Source organism: Rhodnius prolixus, unplaced genomic scaffold (genome assembly GCF_049639745.1).
Source record: "Rhodnius prolixus isolate KJV_2025 unplaced genomic scaffold, Rpr scaffold_9, whole genome shotgun sequence".
In the NCBI taxonomy this organism is placed as follows: Eukaryota; Metazoa; Arthropoda; class Insecta; order Hemiptera; family Reduviidae; genus Rhodnius; species Rhodnius prolixus.
The window spans coordinates 2,550,463-2,570,249 of record NW_027411604.1 but is presented as its reverse complement, the minus strand read 5'-3'; the positions used below and the strand labels follow the sequence as shown (position 1 = coordinate 2,570,249).

Sequence of the window (19,787 nt, the reverse complement as noted above, 5' to 3'; positions counted from 1 at the left end):
GTAAAGTGTGTTTGCTAGTCGCCGCGGTAGCCGAGCGGTTAGAGGCTAGACCCGCAAAGATAAGATGTATTGCGATACTAGGCTATATTCCCCAGTCTATACCTTTAATGGTTAGTTTTATTTAGTTTACAAAGGTAAAAGGAAGCCTTGTATGTGATCAGTCCCATCTTCATTTGGGTATTATTCTTGCAATTTTATGAAAAACACACGGAATGTTCATTATAAAATTTTTCCCGGAAGTTTTCTAAGCCCCTCTACTTTTTAAACATCAATTACTAAAAACACACACACATACACAAGCTAATTACTCTCGCCTAGTCATGAGTTATTACTCGATAATTATGTACATTAAGTGTAACAAATAATGGAGGTTAAAACTAGGGCAAGGTTTAAGCCCTACATTCTCTCTGTCCCTTCTTTTTTACTCGCAGACTCATCATTTCTCTTTCTCTCTCTTTGCTTTTAACATTTGCTCCATTTTTATCATCCTCCTCTTCAGTGTAATTTACGCATCTGAGGTTAATTGCAGCAGGTTATAGTCATCTTCTTTTTTCTTTTTCTTTTTATTATTATGCAAGGTTATTCTCTCTATTCTTTTGTAACAGGGTTTTTTTTTCTTAGCTGTTTAATTCTTTTTAGTTGTCTGCGCTGGAACTCCAATTTGTTCAGCTTAAAAGCTCAACTTTTTTTTATTTTCTCCCTCCATTTTCCAAGGAACGTTTTGCAAAAATATTGCTATTATTTTTCCCTCTCAACATTTATTTCTTTTTAAATACTACAATGGAACGTTTTTTTTAAAAAAAAGAAAAAAAAAGAGTAGATCTAGAATAGCGGACCTTTAAAAGGAAAAACGAAAATTGGCGCATTCAGTGGGAAAATCGTTGGAAATGTGATAAATTTTAGCCTTAATCTTTTTTGATCCCATTTGTCTTGTACTAATCAATCTTATGTTGCAATACAGTTTTACCCAATTTCAGTCTTGCAGAAATTAGAGCAGTCCAAAAGGAAAAGATGCTTTGTCGGATCAATTTTTTTTTTAAGTTAATTGATTTTCGGATTCATAGGACCATAAAACGAATATTCCTGGTAGAAACCCAAAAAGGAAAGTATATCTTTAATGGTTAATATGAGAAATTTTCAGTAAAGTATGTTAGCTAGTCGCCACGATAGCCGGAGCGGTTAGAGGCTAGACCCGCAAAGCTAAGATGTATTGCGGTACTAAGCTATATTCCCCTGGTCTATACCTTTAATGGTTAATATGAGAATTTTGCAGTAAAGTATATGTTAGCTAGTCGCCACGATAGCCGGAGCGGTTAGAGGCAAGACCCGCAAAGCTAAGATGTATTGCGGTACTAGGCTATATTCCCCTGGTCTATACCTTTAATGGTTAATATGAGAATTTTGCAGTAAAGTATATGTTAGCTAGTCGCCACGATAGCCGGAGCGGTTAGAGGCTAGACCCGCAAAGCTAAGATGTATTGCGGTACTAGGCTATATTCTCCGGACTATACCTTTAATGGTTAATATGAGTAATTCGCAGTAAAGTATGTTTGCTAGTAGCCTCCGTCCACGGCACCTAATATGGTAGTTGGGCATAAAGCACACCTGAAAAAATAGGCAGTTACTTTACTTTTTTTACTTACTAAAATTTCCGCTATTAATAACTTAAAAAGGCAAATGGAAATATGCTAATAAAAAATCTTTATCGCTAATTATTTTTTATTTTATTTATTTAATGATGTCTCATTATATATTCATGACTGGAACAAGGGCTAAGCCTAATTTGTCCCATTCCCTTTTAACTATATTTTCCAAAATAATTAGCAGTTTTTTTTACATTAAATTGTATAATTATGTAATATATTTATTACTTTACAAATTGTTTGATACTGAGTTCCATTAATTGGTTCAGATTATCAACCATGGTTAAACAGGGAAATAATAATGATAAAAAAGAAAAAAAATTATGGTCCACAGATGTAGTACCATGGCTGTGAAGCTGGGACCCTGTATGGAAGGATAATTTCATTAAAGACTCCCCACCCTTCCTAGGGGAGATCGTTAAGCGAACCCAATATAATTTTCTCCTTTTTCCACCCCCTCCTCTCTAGTTGTCCTTGCAAAACAGAGTTGGCAATTATTTCTGGTTGGCTAAAACTAATAATAAAATAAAGCCCCCCTCTATGGAGGGGAAAAACATTTTCTGGTGTATGTCCTAGATCTACTATAGTAGGATCTTTTTTTTAATATTGGATCTGTTTTCTATGGTTATAAATCTGGTGAGGGGGGAAAAAATTTCACAGGAGTTTTTCTCTCGCTACAATGCTCGAAATTTTGATGAGAGGTTTTTCATGAGGGGGAAGGGGAAAATTCTCGGGAAAAAGTTCGAGAATTGAAGTACTACAATTTTTATACGAAAAACAGCTCGAGAGAATTTACATTTCCGGTCTTGTTTTTTTGTTTTTTTTATTCGCGTATTATTGAATAGTTATGCATAATAAATGCTACAAAAACTTTGACAACCGGAAGGAAGTACAAAGTACCGGAACAAAAGGAAGTACTTTTTTACTAATGGATAATTCTCAAATTTTGAGAATTTCTTTCACAGGATATTTGTTTAGCGCTGTCGGATAGTAGATTTTATGATCTCTCTAATGTGTCGTTGTGCAGTGGTAATGTACAGTTTAACAATCTGGACAATATCTTTGATTTTATCCATCTTTGCGCGCATGTTTCTCTTGACAGATTTTCGATATTTTATCTAATCCTCAAAGGTAGATTTATCTGTAGAGATTGGTAGTGTCAGCTAGTGAAGGTGCGAGACGAACACATATTTCGAAATTTCTACCTTTACTTGTTAATGCACCATTGAAGATGGATGAATGTCCGAATCCAGTCGAGGATACGCACTACGGACAGTACTATCCAAATTTTTAATTAATAACAATTAAATATGTTTAAATTTTTGTTTTTCAAAAAATATTTTAAGTTAGAAAATGGTGAATTGTAATCAGAATTGTTCTTTTTCAGATCTGTTTTTGTATAATTGACTTTATAGGCCTTTATGATTGTATACATTTTCAAATGTAGTGACAGGTAATTCAAGAATTCATGGGATTCATAAGTGGATTTTCTCTTATGGGTTTCCCTCTATCCAGGAATTATACAAATCGAAACCTGATGACTTGCTCAAACTGATGCACAACTTGGCGAAACTCATTTACCTTCATTAATTTCTTACTCAATAAACGTCTTTGGCATCTCCGCTTTCGCTTCGTTTCTAAAACAGACTAGGCAGCAAACTTCCGCGTTAGTTTCTGATTTATAATTATGTTTAATAATCTATAATTTCGCTTAGATTGTTGATTGTAACATTATTTACTTTATTTGAGTTGTAAGCGGTTCTATCAGGTACATAATAATTGTTATATTGCATAAAACTGGAACATTGATAGAAATATTAACCTGAAAGCAATTGGTTAACCAAAAATAGGACTTAACAGAACAGATTGCTCAGTTTTTACTTTACTAATTAGAGAGGGTCTATCTCTATTAACCATTAAAGGTATAGACCGGGGAATATAGCCTAGTACCGCAATACATCTTAGCTTTGCGGGTCTAGCCTCTAACCGCTCGGCTACCTGTGGCGACTAGCAAACATACTTTACTGCAAATTTCTCATATTACCCATTACAGGTATAGACCGGGGAATATAGCCTAGTACCGCAATATATCTTAGCTTTGCGGGTCTTGCCTCTAACCGCTCGGCTACTGTGGCGACTAGCAAACATACTTTACTGTAAATTTCTCATATTAACCAAAAAAGGTATAGTCCGGGGAATATAGCCTAGTACCGCAATACATCTTAGCTTTGCTGGTCTAGCCTCTAACCGCTAGAGGCTACAGTTGATACTCTTATAGATATTTTAGAATTTGGAAATCTTTTATCTTTTCCCCGGACATTCCACTTACCCATCCAATTATTTCTGTAAGAGATAACATTTTGTTGTTTTCTTTCAGGTAAGAACATTTTAATGGTGAAGAATTCACTTATCCACCTGTGAAGGTGCTGTGTTTTTGCCTTCCCTTATTTGCAGACTCACTTTGTAAATGTTACGACTGAAAGGGGCACTTTTCTGAATAAACATTTTATTTATTTATTTATTTTTATTCTTCATAACTCGCCGTATTTACTGTATCATAGATCGGTTTCGAACTTCCATCCATCGTCAGAGGTATTTTAGTCAGTTTGGTGTAGAGATTTCGTCTTCACTTATGTTTCCGTCTCGCACCACACTTGCTGACTAGTATAGCTACGCACCTCACACTAAATCAGCCAGTGTGGTGGGCGTGGAAACTTTGTGAAGTCAAAATCTCCCCTCCAAACTTATTAATCTATCTCAGAAGATGATAGTCCGGAACATGTGAGGAATTGCGCATGCGTGCAACCACGAATAAAATCAAAGACAAAATAAAGTTTCAATAAAAGTTAAAATACGTAACCACCGATAAATAAAAAAGTCGTGCGAGTATGTCACACCAATAATATTCCAAATTCTGCTCCTTGAAAATAAAGAGCTAAACTGGATAGATAAAGTTGTTGGCTTTAAGTATAACTATGAAGTTCTTCAGAAATGCACTTTACAAGATGAATATATTTTTTTTTTCTCAATAGTGTTTACAAATTTTATTCTGATGCATTTTGATGGGAATATGGTAGGTGATGGATTCATATTATTGTTGCCTAGGTTACCAAGGTGTTTTTTTCATCTGAATAATAGATTTATTTTTTCGTTACTTTCTCTGGCTATTCAGTGGAATTAATAAATTATCGTGGCCTATCTTTGAAATAAAAAAAACCGGAGGTACGTATCACTGAATAGAGCTTTGAGTTTTAGTGATTTTTTTTTTAAATTAAAATTGTACCGTTAAAGTGAATATTAATAATTTTGTACCACGATAACCGAGCGGTTAGAGGCTAGACCCGCAAAGCTAAGATGTATTGCGGTACTAGGCTATATTCCCCAGTCTATACCTTTAATGGTTAATATGAGAAATTTACAGTAAAGTATGTTTGCTAGTCGCCACGATAACCGAGCGGTTAGAGGCTAGACCCGCAAAGCTAAGATGTATTGCGGTACTAGGCTATATTCTTCGGACTATACCTTGTGGTTAATATGATTAATTTGCAGTAAAGTATGTTTGCTAGTCGCCACGATAACCGAGCGGTTAGAGGCTAGACCCGCAAAGCTAAGATGTATTGCGGTACTAGGCTATATTCCCCGGTCTATACCTTTAATGGTTAGTATGAGAAATTTGCAGTAAAGTATGTTTGCTAGTCGCCACGGTAGCCGAGCAGTTAGAGACTAGACACGCAAAGCTAAGATGTATTGCGGTACTAGGCTATATTCCCCGGTCTATACCTTTAATGGTTAATATGAGAAATTTGCAGTAAAGTATGTTTGCTAGTCGCCACGGTAGCCGAGCGGTTAGAGACTAGACACGCAAAGCTAAGATGTATTGCGGTACTAGGCTATATTCCCCGGTCTATACCTTTAATGGTTAATATGAGAAATTTACAGTAAAGTATGTTTGCTAGTCGCCACGATAACCGAGCGGTTAGAGGCTAGACCCGCAAAGCTAAGATGTATTGCGGTACTAGGCTATATTCCCCGGACTATACCTTTAGTGGTTAATATGATTAATTTGCAGTAAAGTATGTTTGCTAGTCGCCACGGTAGCCGAGCGGTTAGAGACTAGACACGCAAAGCTAAGATGTATTGCGGTACTAGGCTATATTCCCCGGTCTATACCTTTAATGGTTAATATGAGAAATTTACAGTAAAGTATGTTTGCTAGTCGCCACGATAACCGAGCGGTTAGAGGCTAGACACGCAAAGCTAAGATGTATTGCGGTACTAGGCTATATTCCCCGGTCTATACCTTTAATGGTTAATATGAGAAATTTGCAGTTAAGTATGTTTGCTAGTCGCCTCCGTCCAAGAAACCTAATTGGTAGTTGGGCGTTAAGCCCCGCCTGAAAAAATAGACTTTACTTTTAATCTCAGGATACTACGGAATGTACGAACCTGCTTAAACAGATTTAATTCGGTATTAGGAAATCTCACCAATTTTCTATTTTTTCCCTTCATTCCTTGTTTACATTATGGATCATAGGCCCCGAAAAGAAGAGTTGCCGGAAGTACCACTTAACGGCCTTGGTCAAAAATAGTTTCAACAAAACTTTTCTTACGAATGTTGACTTAAGAGAGAGGCATGTTGGTATTTCATGACAGACATTTATTTTTTTTTTGTTCAATTAAACAATTTAGAATTTAATCATAGTTAATGATTCTTATAATTAATTATGAAAGTCGTGCTTAAAGAGCTATCTCATATTTCTATTAAATGAAACTTTGAAGTGTCCTTTTTTTCTTCTTCAAAGGAAAATGGGACACTTTTCATTGCCATTATGAAGAGCTAAAGCATTGGGCAAACTTTTAACTGTTATTATCTTTTAAATTAGGCCCTAAGTTTTTCTTTATTAATCTGGAGGTAAGAAAGTTAGAACAATTACTTTGGTTGAATTTTCTTTTTATATATGAAGAGCAAGTTTCGGGACTAATATATTCTTCTTTGACTTCTTTTCGTTTTCTTGGTTACCCCTGGTTACCAAAGTTCTTTAAAGAAAGCGTTCAGGTTTCTGTACCATTGTCACATTAATTTTTCTTTTTTTTCTGTTACAACTTCCTCTTCCAACGGGAACTTGGCCTTGATCTGGCCTTCTTTACAAGAGACAAAGTCTCCCTGACACTCAGTATCCAGTGATTCCATTGAGCTCAGCTTAGGAAATTCTGTTCTTTGTCCCGCCGGTTTTGTTTCACACAGATTCAATTTCTTTCTATTCTAGCTTCGCACTTGCACCCAATGTGCAGTAAACCTTTTTTATTTATTAATGCCCAAATTTTTAAACACATTGAGCTTAATGCCATTATGCCTCATAACCCGTAAAAGTAAAAAGTTTCTTTCTTTTTTCTTTTTTTGATCCTACGCCATTCTTCGTCCAAATCTTTGTTGTAAAAAGTCAATCAATCACGTAATTCCATTTTTCGTCTTACAGCTCAATATGATAATGAACTCTGGTGCCATTTACAACAGCCCTTTGTCCATTCATTGTCAAATGGTTCCTGTAAAAACACTTTACGCAATTAGCTGCCCTTTAACACGGATTTCAAGGAGTTGCGCCTGAAGAAAATCATGCTAGGATGTCTTCTAACTAATGTTTCCGGTAAAATCTTTACGCGAGAGAGTGTCAGAAGGGTCTATCACTTCTTCCTTTCCGTTTTTGTCTGCCGTTCTTCTTCCTTAGCTCCTAATTCTTGATCCTTCATCTCCATCGTTCAACGATCGATTAATTGTTGTGTACAAAAAACGGATAGCTATCTTACTTAATTTAATTTTCTGTTATTATCACAAATAAAATTCCAAGACCAAGTCTGGGAATCGAACCTATCACTGCAATAAATATTAATCTTCTAATATGTATAGTGGTACTGGGTTCTATTCCCGGTCTTAGGCCTTGGATTTTATTTAATGGTTAATAAAAGAAATTTACAGTAAAGTATGTTTGTTAGTCGCCACGATAGCCGAGTGGTTAGAGGCTAGACCCGCCAAACTAAGACGTATTGCGGTACTAGGCTATATTACCCTGTCTATCCCTTTAATGGTTAATATAGGGAATTTACAGTAAAGTATGTTTGCTATCGCCACGATAGCCGAGCGGTTAGAGGCTAGATTCGCAAAGCTAAGATGTATTGCGGTACTAGGCTATATTACCCGGTCTATACCTTTAATGGTTAATATGAGAAATTTATAGTAATGTATGTTTGCTAGTCGCCACGGTAGCCGAGCGGTTAGAGGCTAGACCCGCAAAGCTAAGATGTATTGCGGTACTAGGCTATATTCCCCGGTCTATACCTTTAATGGTTAATATGAGAAATTTACAGTAAAGTATGTTTGCTAGCCGCCACAGTAGCCGAGCGGTTAGAGGCTAGACCCGCAAAGCTAAGATGTTTTGCGGTCTAGGCTATATTCCCTGGTCTATACCTTTAATGGTTAATATAAGAAATTTACCAGTAAAGTATGTCGCCTCCGTCCACGACATCTAATTGGTAGTTGGACGTAAAGCTCCGACTGACAAAATAGGCGATTACTTTTTTTTCTTTTTTTTTATACGTCTTTATTTATTTATTTATTTGTAGAATTTTCGGGATAGATTCATTCAACGTCTGTTCCCATCGTAAGAGAGTTCGCTCCAGAAATTTTTTGTTTCCAGGAGACCTCAAAACGGTGAAAACTATTTCCTAAATTCAACTCGTATCCACCATGAGAAAAGATAAAATCAGAAAGAGAAATTAAAAGCGTGTAATATAAAAATCGAAAGTCATTTAAAAAAGAAATGAAAATAATTATTCTAAATGATAGTAATTAAAAGAAAAAAATAATTAAAAACCATATTTTCTTCAAAAGATGAACTTAATGGGTGGGGAGATTTGGTGACTTCAATCTGGAACACTCAGATCCATTTCAGGCATCCCAGAGTGCTGTACCAACTACCCGCTGAAGCACTATCATTTCCCAGTGACGGTGACGTAGTAAAGGTTTTAGATTCAACTTGGCGTGCTTGCTTCCGCCCTATAATTACATTGTTAACTCTGCTCCACCCTAAAGTCCCTCCTTGCCTCTTCCCCACAAAACGTAGGCAACCCTAGGATTTGCTCTAGTTTTCTCTAAATTTTCTCCAAGTTTTCAGAACAGTTATTTTACTGTTATTGGAGCTTACAGTAAAATTCAAAATACGAAAAGCAACTTCCGTCATGAAGCGGAAGTGCCGCTTTTACTATAATAAATTTTGGATTTTTATAATTTTTTTTTTTGGAATACAAATAACCCTCTTAAATGATCTCCTCCTCACACAAATAAAAACAAAAAGGAAAGGTTGGTTTATTTGTTTTTATAACCTGTGTAAGGTTACCCAAAAAAGGCAGGTTAGAGCGATATCATGGCCGGGGCGGGGGGGGCTAATTAGTTTTAGGACAAGTCTGACTTTGACAACTGTCTACAACAACAACAATGTTCAAAACGTAGCCCTAATACAATTTGTGTCTGCGTGCACCGAAATTGTTGTGTACACCGTAAACCCTCTTCTATACTAATCTAAACAGTAGATTGCCGTCTCCTAAACTATTGGTGGAGAGGCTGTGTTTCCAACCGCTCCAGAGCTGTCACCTTAGTTTGCAAGTTCGTAGTTTTACTTCATGTTATTATTAAACGGCAATAGTATCCTCGAGACTGAGGTATATCATAAAGCTTACCCAATTCCTGGTCTCCCAGATTGTTCAAAGAAAATGATTGGATCATTTCCTAAAAAGAAAAAAGTGATAAATCTATTCAGCGCAGTGTTATTGTTACTTCCAGATGATGGTTTTTGATCGCTTCATTCCAGTCAGCTCTCCTGGTGAGAACCACAGTCTTAATATCAAGTTTCGATTTTTTTTGAGGGGGGTTTTCAGATATTTTCTCCATAGATCCACTTCCAATACGAGGGTCGTTTGAAAAGTCCGTGCAAAGTCAGAGAGATAGCACTACTGGCGCGTATCGAGGTTATGTTTAGTTAGTAGCATCTCTTGGAAGAACACACACCAAGTTTCAGCCAGATCGGTCTATTTCTTTGTGTTTGGCATTCGTTTGAATCGAGAAAGTCGAGTGATTTTCAAAAAATGGACGAAAAAGAATTTCGTGTGTTGATTAAACACTACTTTATGAAAGGCAAAACGCCTCAGGAGACTAAAGAGAAGCTTGATAAACATTATGGTGACTCTGCACCTTCGATTAGAACAGTTTATAAGTGGTTTCAAAATTTTCGGAGTGGCCATATGAGCACAAGTGACGCTGAACGTTCTGGACGCCCTGTTGAGGTTACTATTCCAGAAATCATTGATAAAATCCATGATATGGTGATGGATGACAGAAGAGTGAAGGTGCGTGAGATTGCTAGTGCTATGGGCATATCGAATGAACTTTGCATCAACATTTGGACATGATAAAGCTATCCGCAAGATGGGTGCCGCGATTGCTCACGCTTGACCAAAAACGAAATCGTGTGAAGTGTTGCAAGGACGGTTTGCAGCTGTTCCAGAAGAATCCGCAGGACTTTAAGCGTCGTTTCGTCACTGCGGATGAAACATGGATACATCACTACACTCCTGAGACCAAAGAACAATCTAAACAATGGGTTACCAAGGGGGAATCTGCGCCAAAAAAGGCGAAGACCGTTCCTTCGGCCGGAAAGATTATGGCGACTGTCTTTTGGGATTCGCAAGGAATAATCCTCATCGACTATCTGGAAAAGGGTAAAACTATTACAGGTGCATATTATTCATCGTTATTGGACCGTTTGAAATCCGAGCTGCAAGAAAAACGCCCACGATTGACCCACAAAAAAGTCCTTTTCCATCACGACAACGCACCAGCTCACACCTCAGCAGTTGTGGTCGCAAAATTAATGGAAATAGGGTTCCAACTCGTTTTACATCCCCCCCTATTCTCCAGACTTGGCTCCCTCGGACTACTATTTGTTCCCCAATATGAAGAAATGGCTGGCGGGAAAAAGATTTTATTCAAACGAGGAGGTGATTGCAGAAACGAATGGCTATTTTTCAGACTTGGACAAATCCTATTATTCGGAAGGGATCAACAAACTAGAGCAGCGTTGGACGAAGTGTATAAGCCTAAAAGGAGACTATGTTGAAAAATAAAAAAGGTTTACCCCAAAAAATTAAGTAGTTTTTATTTTTGCACGGACTTTTCAAACGACCCTCGTAAAATCAATTTCAAACTCAGCGTACTCCAAAACAAATATTTCCTGGTGAAAAATAAAAAATTTAAAATTATTTGACGTGATTGTAACGCCATGTTTAGCAAGTAAAAAAAAAAAAAATGGTTTTAGTTTGTTGATTGCATCGATAAGTATTGATTTAACTTCATAGACCTCAATGAACATCGTGAACGTTATCAGTTGATAGAATTATGAATTGATTTTATCAGCCCCCCCATTTTTTTTACTCGTTTTATCCCAGTTGAAGGTTCATTATTTTGTTCAATTAAATATATTTTAGTAGCTCATACTTTCTTTATTGATTGTGGCTCAATATTTTTCCTCTAAATATTTATTAGCTATTCAATTTTATATATAATATATATGTATACTAGCTATATCCGTTCACACGTTGCTGTGTTTGAACAAAAAGGCAGTTTTGATACCTCAAACATAGTTTATTAATGACCAAATGTATACAATACATCGAAATGAAAATTAACAATAAAATTACCCCTACTTCAGAGTACAGTAGTGTCCTTGCAAAGGTAGCATTTCTACATAATGTGAAAAATTCAGTTAATGTTGTTGGCGGTGGTGACATTGCTCTTGCACGTACATTTTCTGATGTAAAATACACACGATGTCCATTTTCTGCTAAATGAACAACCGTTGATGAATGGAAAATGATATACAGATAATACGCCATACAGCCTCATTGCTACTTATGAAGCGTCCCAGTTGATATTGGGTGACTTCATCGTTAGATGCAGTTGTATTTTCCACCCCAAACACTGCCATATCGCTTCCTTTGTTCACATATTTGCAAATATATTTTATAGCTTTCACTGAATTGCAGTACCCAACATTTATGTGTGCGTTATACGTTTTTAGTAGTAATGGAGAATATGGTACTACCCAACGATTATCAACATCAATAGTATTGTTGAGTTCTTTTAGTTTAATGGATTTTCCACCATCTTCGGTATAATTTATTCTCGTAAATAAAACTGTTTATTGCAAAAAACTGTTTTTCATGGTTTTCATGGTTACACATTCAACAAATATTACTAATTAAATGTTATTTTGATATTTTTGGGATATTTGTTCGGGTGCACCTGGAACCCCAACTCTGATTTAAAAAAAAAAAATCCAAAAACCTTCCCGGGGATATACCTAATAATTTCCCAAACTCTCACGGCGATTGGATGTATGGTTTTTGAATCTATCGAGTACAAACAAACAAACAGACACACATTCATTTTTATATATATAGATATAAAAAGTAAAGTAATGCCTATTTTTGCAGGCGGGGCTTTACGTCCAACTACCGAATTAGGTGCCGTGGACGGAGCCGACTAGCAAACATACTTTACTGCAAATTTCTCATATTAACCATTAAAGGTATAGACCGGGGAATATAGCCTAGTACCGCAATACACCTTAGCTTTGCGGGTCTAGCATCTAACCGCTCGGCTATCGTGGCGACTAGCAAACATAATTTACTGCAAATTTCTCATATTAACCATTAAAGGTATAGACCGGGGAATATAGCCTAGTACCGCAATACAACTTAGCTTTGCGGGTCTAGCATCTAACCGCTCGGCTATCGTGGCGACTAGCAAACATACTTTACTGCAAATTTCTCATATTAACTACTAAAGGTATAGACCGGGGAATATAGCCTAGTACCGCAATACATCTTAGCTTTGCGGGTCTAGCCTCAAAGCGCTCGGCTACCGTGACGACTAGCAAACATATTTTACTGCAAATTTCTCATATTAACCATTAAAGGTGTAGACCGGGGAATATAGCCTAGTACCGCAATACATCTTAGCTTTGCGGGTCTAGCTTCTAACCGCTCGGCTATCTTGGCGACTAGCAAACATACTTTACTGCAAATTTCTCATATAATGACACTCGCAACAACGATTCGTTTTGAATTTCGTCCAGTCTTGACTTAAGTTGAACAAACTTTACTAAATTAAGCACGCAAATGACCCCATTTCCTTTCGTACTGTCCATGAACTTTACACTTTTGAAATTTAAAAGTTTGCTAAATTATAATGAGAAGGCAGTAATTATTTTTGAATGATGCAGCATTCTAGTTTACAATCTCTTTGCCCCCCCCCGTTTTTTAAGTACGGACTTAATTAACAAAACGTATTACTTAGCATTCTCCCTCGATGTACTTACTTAACTACGCAAGAACATCTCTCAAACAAAAATAACAGCAATGCACTACACTTAATGCTTCTTTGCTTTTTATTTACAAATGCTTCTCTAATTATATTAGTGCTCATCTTTATTCTGTATTTCATCTTATTCAACACTCTCCTAAGTTTTTGGAATGTAAGTTGTAAATATGCTGCAGAAACTATTTAAATCAGTCAATACCATTATTAATATATAAAAGTGCACTTTTAATGTTACTATAGTGTTACTTAGATACATCTGTGGACGTAAATAAATATTTTAACATTATGTAAGCACGTGGGAAAAAAGAGTGTATTTTTTTGTCCCAATGTTGTGTTCTGATTTTAGTTGAGAATTGATTTTTGTTATAAATTAATCAGAAAAAACTATGAAAGCTAGAACATTGGGCATAATCAGACAGGTTATCGCTTCTATTGTGCTGAGTATTTCCTTAATAATATTTGGCAACATGGTGGGATGGCCTTCACCGGTATTATTTGAAATCAGAGAACATGGCCGACCCATGAATCTAACCAAGATGGAGCAGTCTTTGATGGTATCCATAATTTATCTAGGTAATTTAATCTCACCTTTACCAATGGGATATCTAATGGATATGATTGGCAGAAAAACAGCCATACTGTCATTGTCGGTTGTACCAATTATTTCGTGGACATTGTTGATGTTTGCCCGTGATGTGATACGACTATGTATTGGAAGATTTTTGGCCGGCATATGGGCCGGAACTGTCATCACAATAGGGCCACTGTATTTAGCGGAAATAGCTGAACCAAAATTACGCGGTGCATTGAGCACGTTTGTACAGTTGAATGTTGGTATTGGCACAATGTTTGCATATGTTGTTGGAAGTTATGTTAATTATGACCAGTTGGCAGCCCTCTCCAACGTCTTTTCATTCATTTTTATACTTCTGTTTTGGAACATGCCAGAAAGTCCTTACTGGTTGACGATGAAAGATCGAGACGAAGAGGCTGCACTGTCGCTGGCATGGCTTAGAGGTGAACATGTGCATGTAACTAGGGTTGATATGTCAATCATGGAATTAAGTCTAGGCGTACACGAAGAGATGCAACATCCAAGAAATTTTAAAGATCTTGTGGCTACCAAAGGACATCGTAAAGCGTTGATAATTGTACAAGTGTTGGCTATGGCGCAACGTTGGTCTGGCATCAGTTCTATACTTGCTTTTATGTCGATTACGATACCCGAAAGAAACTATGGACAACTAACAGTTAACCATTGTGTAATGGTGTTCGGTGGACTGTTAGTCTTGTTCGTACTGTTGTCCACGTACTTCGTTGATTGCTGGGGCCGAAAACCATTACTGCTCACTTCGTCCATTGGCTGTTCCTTAGGCACATTTTTAGTCGGCTTATGGTTTTACTTGGATGATCAAACTAATCTAGACGTATCAGATTATTACTGGACCCCCTTTGGAGGGATGTTAATCTACATTGTGTTCTTCTCCATTGGCCTTGGACCGATACCAACCACAGAACAAGGTGAATTGTTCTCGGCGAACGATCGGGCATTAGCTTCAGCGTTGACTTCTATGACTTTAGCTTTATCGTCGTTTATATGCAATCTTATCTATTTACCTATTGCCGAATGTTTTGGTATGTTTGTAAATTATTTGATATTCACCGTCGTTTCCATTGGTACTGCAGTTTTTGTAAAGACTTATACGATCGAAACAAAATCGAAAACATTGCATGAAATCCACCAAGAACTGGATAAGAACAATGATCCAACCGGAAAGGAAATGTATCCGTAGTATTGTTAAATAAAGGAAAACTTTTGGGAAAACTTCCTTGACTTTCTCATTCTAAAAATATTTACGTTTTTATTTATCCAGTTTTTCCAGCTACAAATTTTTAAAACATATTTTAAGCTGATTTTAGTTAGTTTATAACACGTCAACAAGGAATACGCTTACTGGATTGACTGGCCCTTAAGCCGAATTGATGGTCTGGTAAAGCACTTTGTTGGGCTATTTCTGTTGGGAATGTAGCTTTTCCTATATTTTTCCTATTTGAGGGAGGAGACTAATTGGTCTGTCGGAGCTAGGAAAATTGTTTGATTTTGGGATCATTATTGTTGAGGAATACTTGCTGAAAATGGGAAGGTAAGTGGTACGACAGATGGCGTTATGTACAATAGACACGTTAGGTGTTGTTAGAGATTTCCTGTGGGCAGGATTTGGTCATATCTGGGACTTGTATTTTTAGTGTGATTAAAGATGATAACCTGCGCGAGTAGTTTCCGCTTAAACGAGGCAAGAAGGGGTAACGGTACATACGCCTTCTGTGGGCTGTCCGTCAAGATGTGTAGAGTAGGCTGTCGAATGATGTAGCGCTTTCCCATCTTCGGATTTTGTCCACGATCCGACAGCATGTTGCAGTGGATGTGGGACAATTTTATACTTTAGTATACTTCTCGTGGCTGTCCAATGATAGTTGTCTTAACTATTTGGTCTATAAAATTTTTTAATTCGTTAGTAAGTAGTGGTGTAGGCGTAGGGAGGTGTCGGTCCCATCGCCCATCCAGTTGGGATGCAATCAGCCTCTGACAGGGAGAAACTGACGCTTGCAGTTTCTTGGAGCGTTGCGTCCCCAAGGGTAACCAAAGCTCAGTATACCATGCACCATCTTATAAACAGAACATTATACATACCACCAACACTGACACAAGCACATATTTTACCGTTCTCGCCCGAGGGTTACCGTTCCTAGGATGCCGCCCCGAATGGGGCACCCTGTCTAGGGGCTCGGAAGGGGCAGCCCCCCTTCTAGAATCGGTTGCTGGAGGCTTCACATCTTAAATCAAAAGGTTCTGAAACCCGAAGACAATAACAAGAATAACCTGGACGAATGTTTTGGAGAAAGACATAGAAAATCGGATTTTGTCTTAGCTACCTGGAATGCACCAGCCGGAAAAAAAAAAATAGCTGAGATTGTGGAGCAGGGTATTGAAATTTAACATAGACGCCGGGGACCTACAAAAGATCAGATGGCAAGGTAGAGGTAGAATATATAACAGTGCTGTATTGTGGTCCCGAAACGAGAAGAGGAAGAAGCAACCAGATTTATGATTAGTAAGAAGGTTAGGGAGAGTCTGTTATGTAAATGATAGAATCAGTAAATTGGTAGGATGCTGTGGGATCCTGTTTTCATGGAATGTAGCATATTTATTAAATCATAGGTTTTCATTTTATGAATCTCTCAAAAGCCTTACCAAATATTCGACTGTTTTATTTGATTGGGCGGGGTGCTTCTTTTCGAAATGCCATTTTAATTTTGTGGGCGCTTTCATTGGCCAAAGTTTCGTTGCAGATTAAACAAAGCGGTTACTGTTTATCCTGATAATCATGAAAAGTAATCCAAGTATTGCAGAAATGATTCATTGCATGCTCTTTTCTTTTTGGGCGAAGCTGGCTCTTTTCTTATATTTTCGACTTATTTTTCGAAGAGAGAAGAATGAATCCTCAGGGAGAGAATGCAATGCCTGAATACGATTGAGATGGTCTTCCAAGCGATGGTCTTGCGTCCTTATACACTCTGATGATTTGGGGCAGCTTCTATTGTTCTGCACTCTACCTGGCATTAACCCTTTCACAGCCACTTTTTCCATCTTTGGAAGTTGCTAATACAGTTACTAACATATATATTTAAGTATATATGTACGTGAAGCTCTTCGATTTTCTTTAAAATCATTAAATTTACATTAAACATTTTCTACTAAATATGAATATAAACAATCATTCTGTAACTATAGTGTTACTTAGATACAACTGTGGACATAAATAAATATTTTAACATTATGTAAGCACGTGAGCAAAGAAAGTTTAATGTTTGCCCCCCATGTTCTGTTCTGATTTTAGTTGAGAATTAATTTTTGTTATAAATTAATCAGAAAAGACGATGCAAGCAACAAAATTGGGCATAATCAGACAGGTTATCGCTTCTATTGTGCTGAGTATTTCCTTAATAATATTTGGCAACATGGTGGGATGGCCTTCACCGGTATTATTTGAAATCAGAGAACATGGCCGACCCATGAATCTAACCAAGATGGAGCAGTCTTGGATGGTATCCATAATTTATCTAGGTAATTTAATCTCACCTTTACCAATGGGATATCTAATGGATAAAACTGGCAGAAAAACATCCATATTATCATTGTCCGTTGTACCAATTATTTCGTGGACATTGTTAATGTTTGCCCGTGACGCGATACGACTATATATTGGAAGATTTTTGGCCGGTATATGGGCCGGAACTGTCTTCACAATAGGGCCACTGTATTTAGCGGAAATAGCTGAACCAAAATTACGCGGTGCATTGAGCACGTTTGTACAGTTGAATATTGGTATTGGCTCAATGTTTGCATATGTTGTTGGGAATTATGTTGATTATGACCAGTTGGCAGCCCTCTCAAACGTCTTTGCATTGCTTTTTATTCTTCTGTTTTGGAACATGCCAGAAAGTCCTTACTGGTTGATGATGAAAAATCGAGACGAAGAGGCTGCACTGTCGCTGGCATGGCTTAGAGGTGAACATGTGCATGTAACAAGCATTAAGAACGAAATCCGCGAATTAAGTCTGGGCGTACACGAAGAGATGCAACATCCAAGAAATTTTAAAGAACTTGTGGCTACCAAAGGACATCGTAAAGCGTTGATAATTGTACAAGTGTTGGCTACGGCACAACGTTGGTCCGGCATCAGTTCTATGTTTGCTTTTACGTCGATTACTATACCCGAAAGAAACTGTGGAGTACTAACAGTTAACCATTTTGTAATGGTGTTCGATGGACTGTTGATCATGTTCGTACTGTTGTCCACGTACTTCGTTGATTGCTGGGGCCGAAAACCATTGCTGCTCACATCGTCCATTGGCTGTTCTTTTGGCACATTTTTAGTCGGCTTATGGTTTTATTTGGATGCTCAAACTAATCTAGACGTATCAGATTTTTACTGGATCCCCTCTGGAGGGTTGATAATCTACATTGTGTTCTTCTCCATTGGCCTTGGACCGATACTAACCACACAACAAGGAGAATTGTTCTCGGCAAACCATCGGGCTTTAGCTTCAGCGTTGACTGCTATGACACTAGCTTTATCATCGTTTGTAAGCACTCTTATCTATTTACCTATGGCCGAAAGTTGTGGTATGTTTGTAAATTATTTGATATTTACCGTCGTTTCCATTTGCACTGCAGTTTTTGTAAAGACTTATACGATTGAAACAAGAAGGAAAACATTGCATACAATCCACGACGAACTGGAACAATGAAGCGTCCGGAAATTGAATGTATCCGTAGTATTGTTAAATAAAGGAAAACTTTTGGGAAAACTCCCTTGACTTTCTCATTCTAAAAATATTTACGTTTTTATTTATCCAGTTTTTCCAGCTACAAATTTTTAAAACATATTTTAAGCTAATTTTAGTTAGTTTATAACACGTCAACAAGGAATACGCTTACTGGATTGACTGGCCCTTAAGCCGAATTGATGGTCTGGTAAAGCACTTTGTTGGGCTATTTCTGTTGGGAATGTAGCTTTTCCTATATTTTTCCTACTTGAGGAAGGAGGCTAATTGGTCTGTCGGAGCTAGGAAAATTGTTTGATTTTGGGATCATTGTTGTTGAGGAATACTTGCTGAAAATGGGAAGGTAAGTGGTACGACAGATGGCGTTTTGTACAATAGACACGTTAGGTGTTGTTAGAGATTTTCGGTAGAAGAAGGACGGTGGGCAGGATTATGTCATATCTGGGACTTTTATTTTTAGTGTAATTAAAGAAGATAACCTGCGCGACTTGTTTGGTATGAAAACCGCATTGGCGTGGCAGGAAAGTGTAACTGTACATACGCCTTCTGTGGGCTGTCCGTCAAGATGTGTAGAGTAGGCTGTCGAAAGATGTAGCGCTTACCCATCATCGGATTCTGTCCACGATAAGACTGCATGTTGCAGTAGATGAAGGACGATTTTATACTTTAGTATCCTTCTCGTGACTGTCGAGTGATAGTTGTCTTATCTATTTGGTCGATAAAATTTTTTTAATTTGTTATTAAGTAGTGGCTTAGGGAAGTAGCAATCCAATCGGCTATCCAGTTAGGACGCAATCAGTCTTTCACAGGGAGAAACTGACGCATGCAGTTTCTTGGGGCGTAGCGTCCCCAAGGGTAACCACTGTTTTGGACGAAGCTGGCACTTTTCTTACATTTTCGACTAATTTTTCCGTTGGACTTGAAGTCGCTACGGTTTCTTCTTTTTCGAATTCACATTTCTTAGCTTAATTTAGCCACTTATCCATTTTAGAGAACAAATTCAGCTAAAAAAAAAACTGTAAATAAGTAAAGATGTTTTTAATTTGTAGGAAATGTAAAAAACTAAACTGAACTGGCTAAACAGAATGACCAGTAGGGAGATTAAGAAAGTGCAGAGATTGTAAGAATGAATCCTCAGTGAGTGAATGCAATGCCTGAATGCGATTGAGTGTCCCTTGTCTGGCGTCCTTATACACTCTGATTGCTTTGGGGCAGCTTCTATTGTTCTGGGCCCTATCTGGCCATAGTCCTTCTAACAGAATTGGCTTAAACTGGATCACGAGTAGAGTAACGTCATGAATAGAGTGAAGATTGAATGCTAAGTGAGTGAATGCAATGCCTGAATGCGATTGAGTGTCCCTAGT

At 37.5% G+C, this 19,787-nt stretch overlaps 3 protein-coding genes across 5 annotated transcripts in view; all 3 read left to right on the top strand.

The window, feature by feature from the left end:
- Positions 1-19,787, top strand: part of LOC141454074 (uncharacterized) — a 387,314-nt gene that overhangs the window by 334,619 nt on the left and 32,908 nt on the right. The gene's annotated exons all lie outside the window — the stretch shown is intronic.
- LOC141454000 (facilitated trehalose transporter Tret1-like) lies at positions 13,137-14,925 on the top strand. The gene has a single exon (XM_074127721.1). The coding sequence runs from the start codon at positions 13,461-13,463 to the stop codon at positions 14,865-14,867; it is 1,407 nt and encodes a 468-aa protein (XP_073983822.1). The 5' UTR covers positions 13,137-13,460; the 3' UTR covers positions 14,868-14,925.
- On the top strand, positions 16,879-18,470 carry LOC141454002 (facilitated trehalose transporter Tret1-like). Its single transcript, XM_074127723.1, has one exon. It carries the CDS (start codon positions 17,014-17,016, stop codon positions 18,385-18,387), a length of 1,374 nt encoding a protein of 457 aa, XP_073983824.1. The 5' UTR covers positions 16,879-17,013; the 3' UTR covers positions 18,388-18,470.

What these genes read in the sequence shown, in the direction of transcription:
- LOC141454000 (XM_074127721.1), top strand. Translation starts at nt 13,461, where the DNA reads ATGAAAGCTAGAACATTGGGCATAATCAGACAGGTTATCGCTTCTATT.
- LOC141454002 (XM_074127723.1), top strand. Translation starts at nt 17,014, where the DNA reads ATGCAAGCAACAAAATTGGGCATAATCAGACAGGTTATCGCTTCTATT.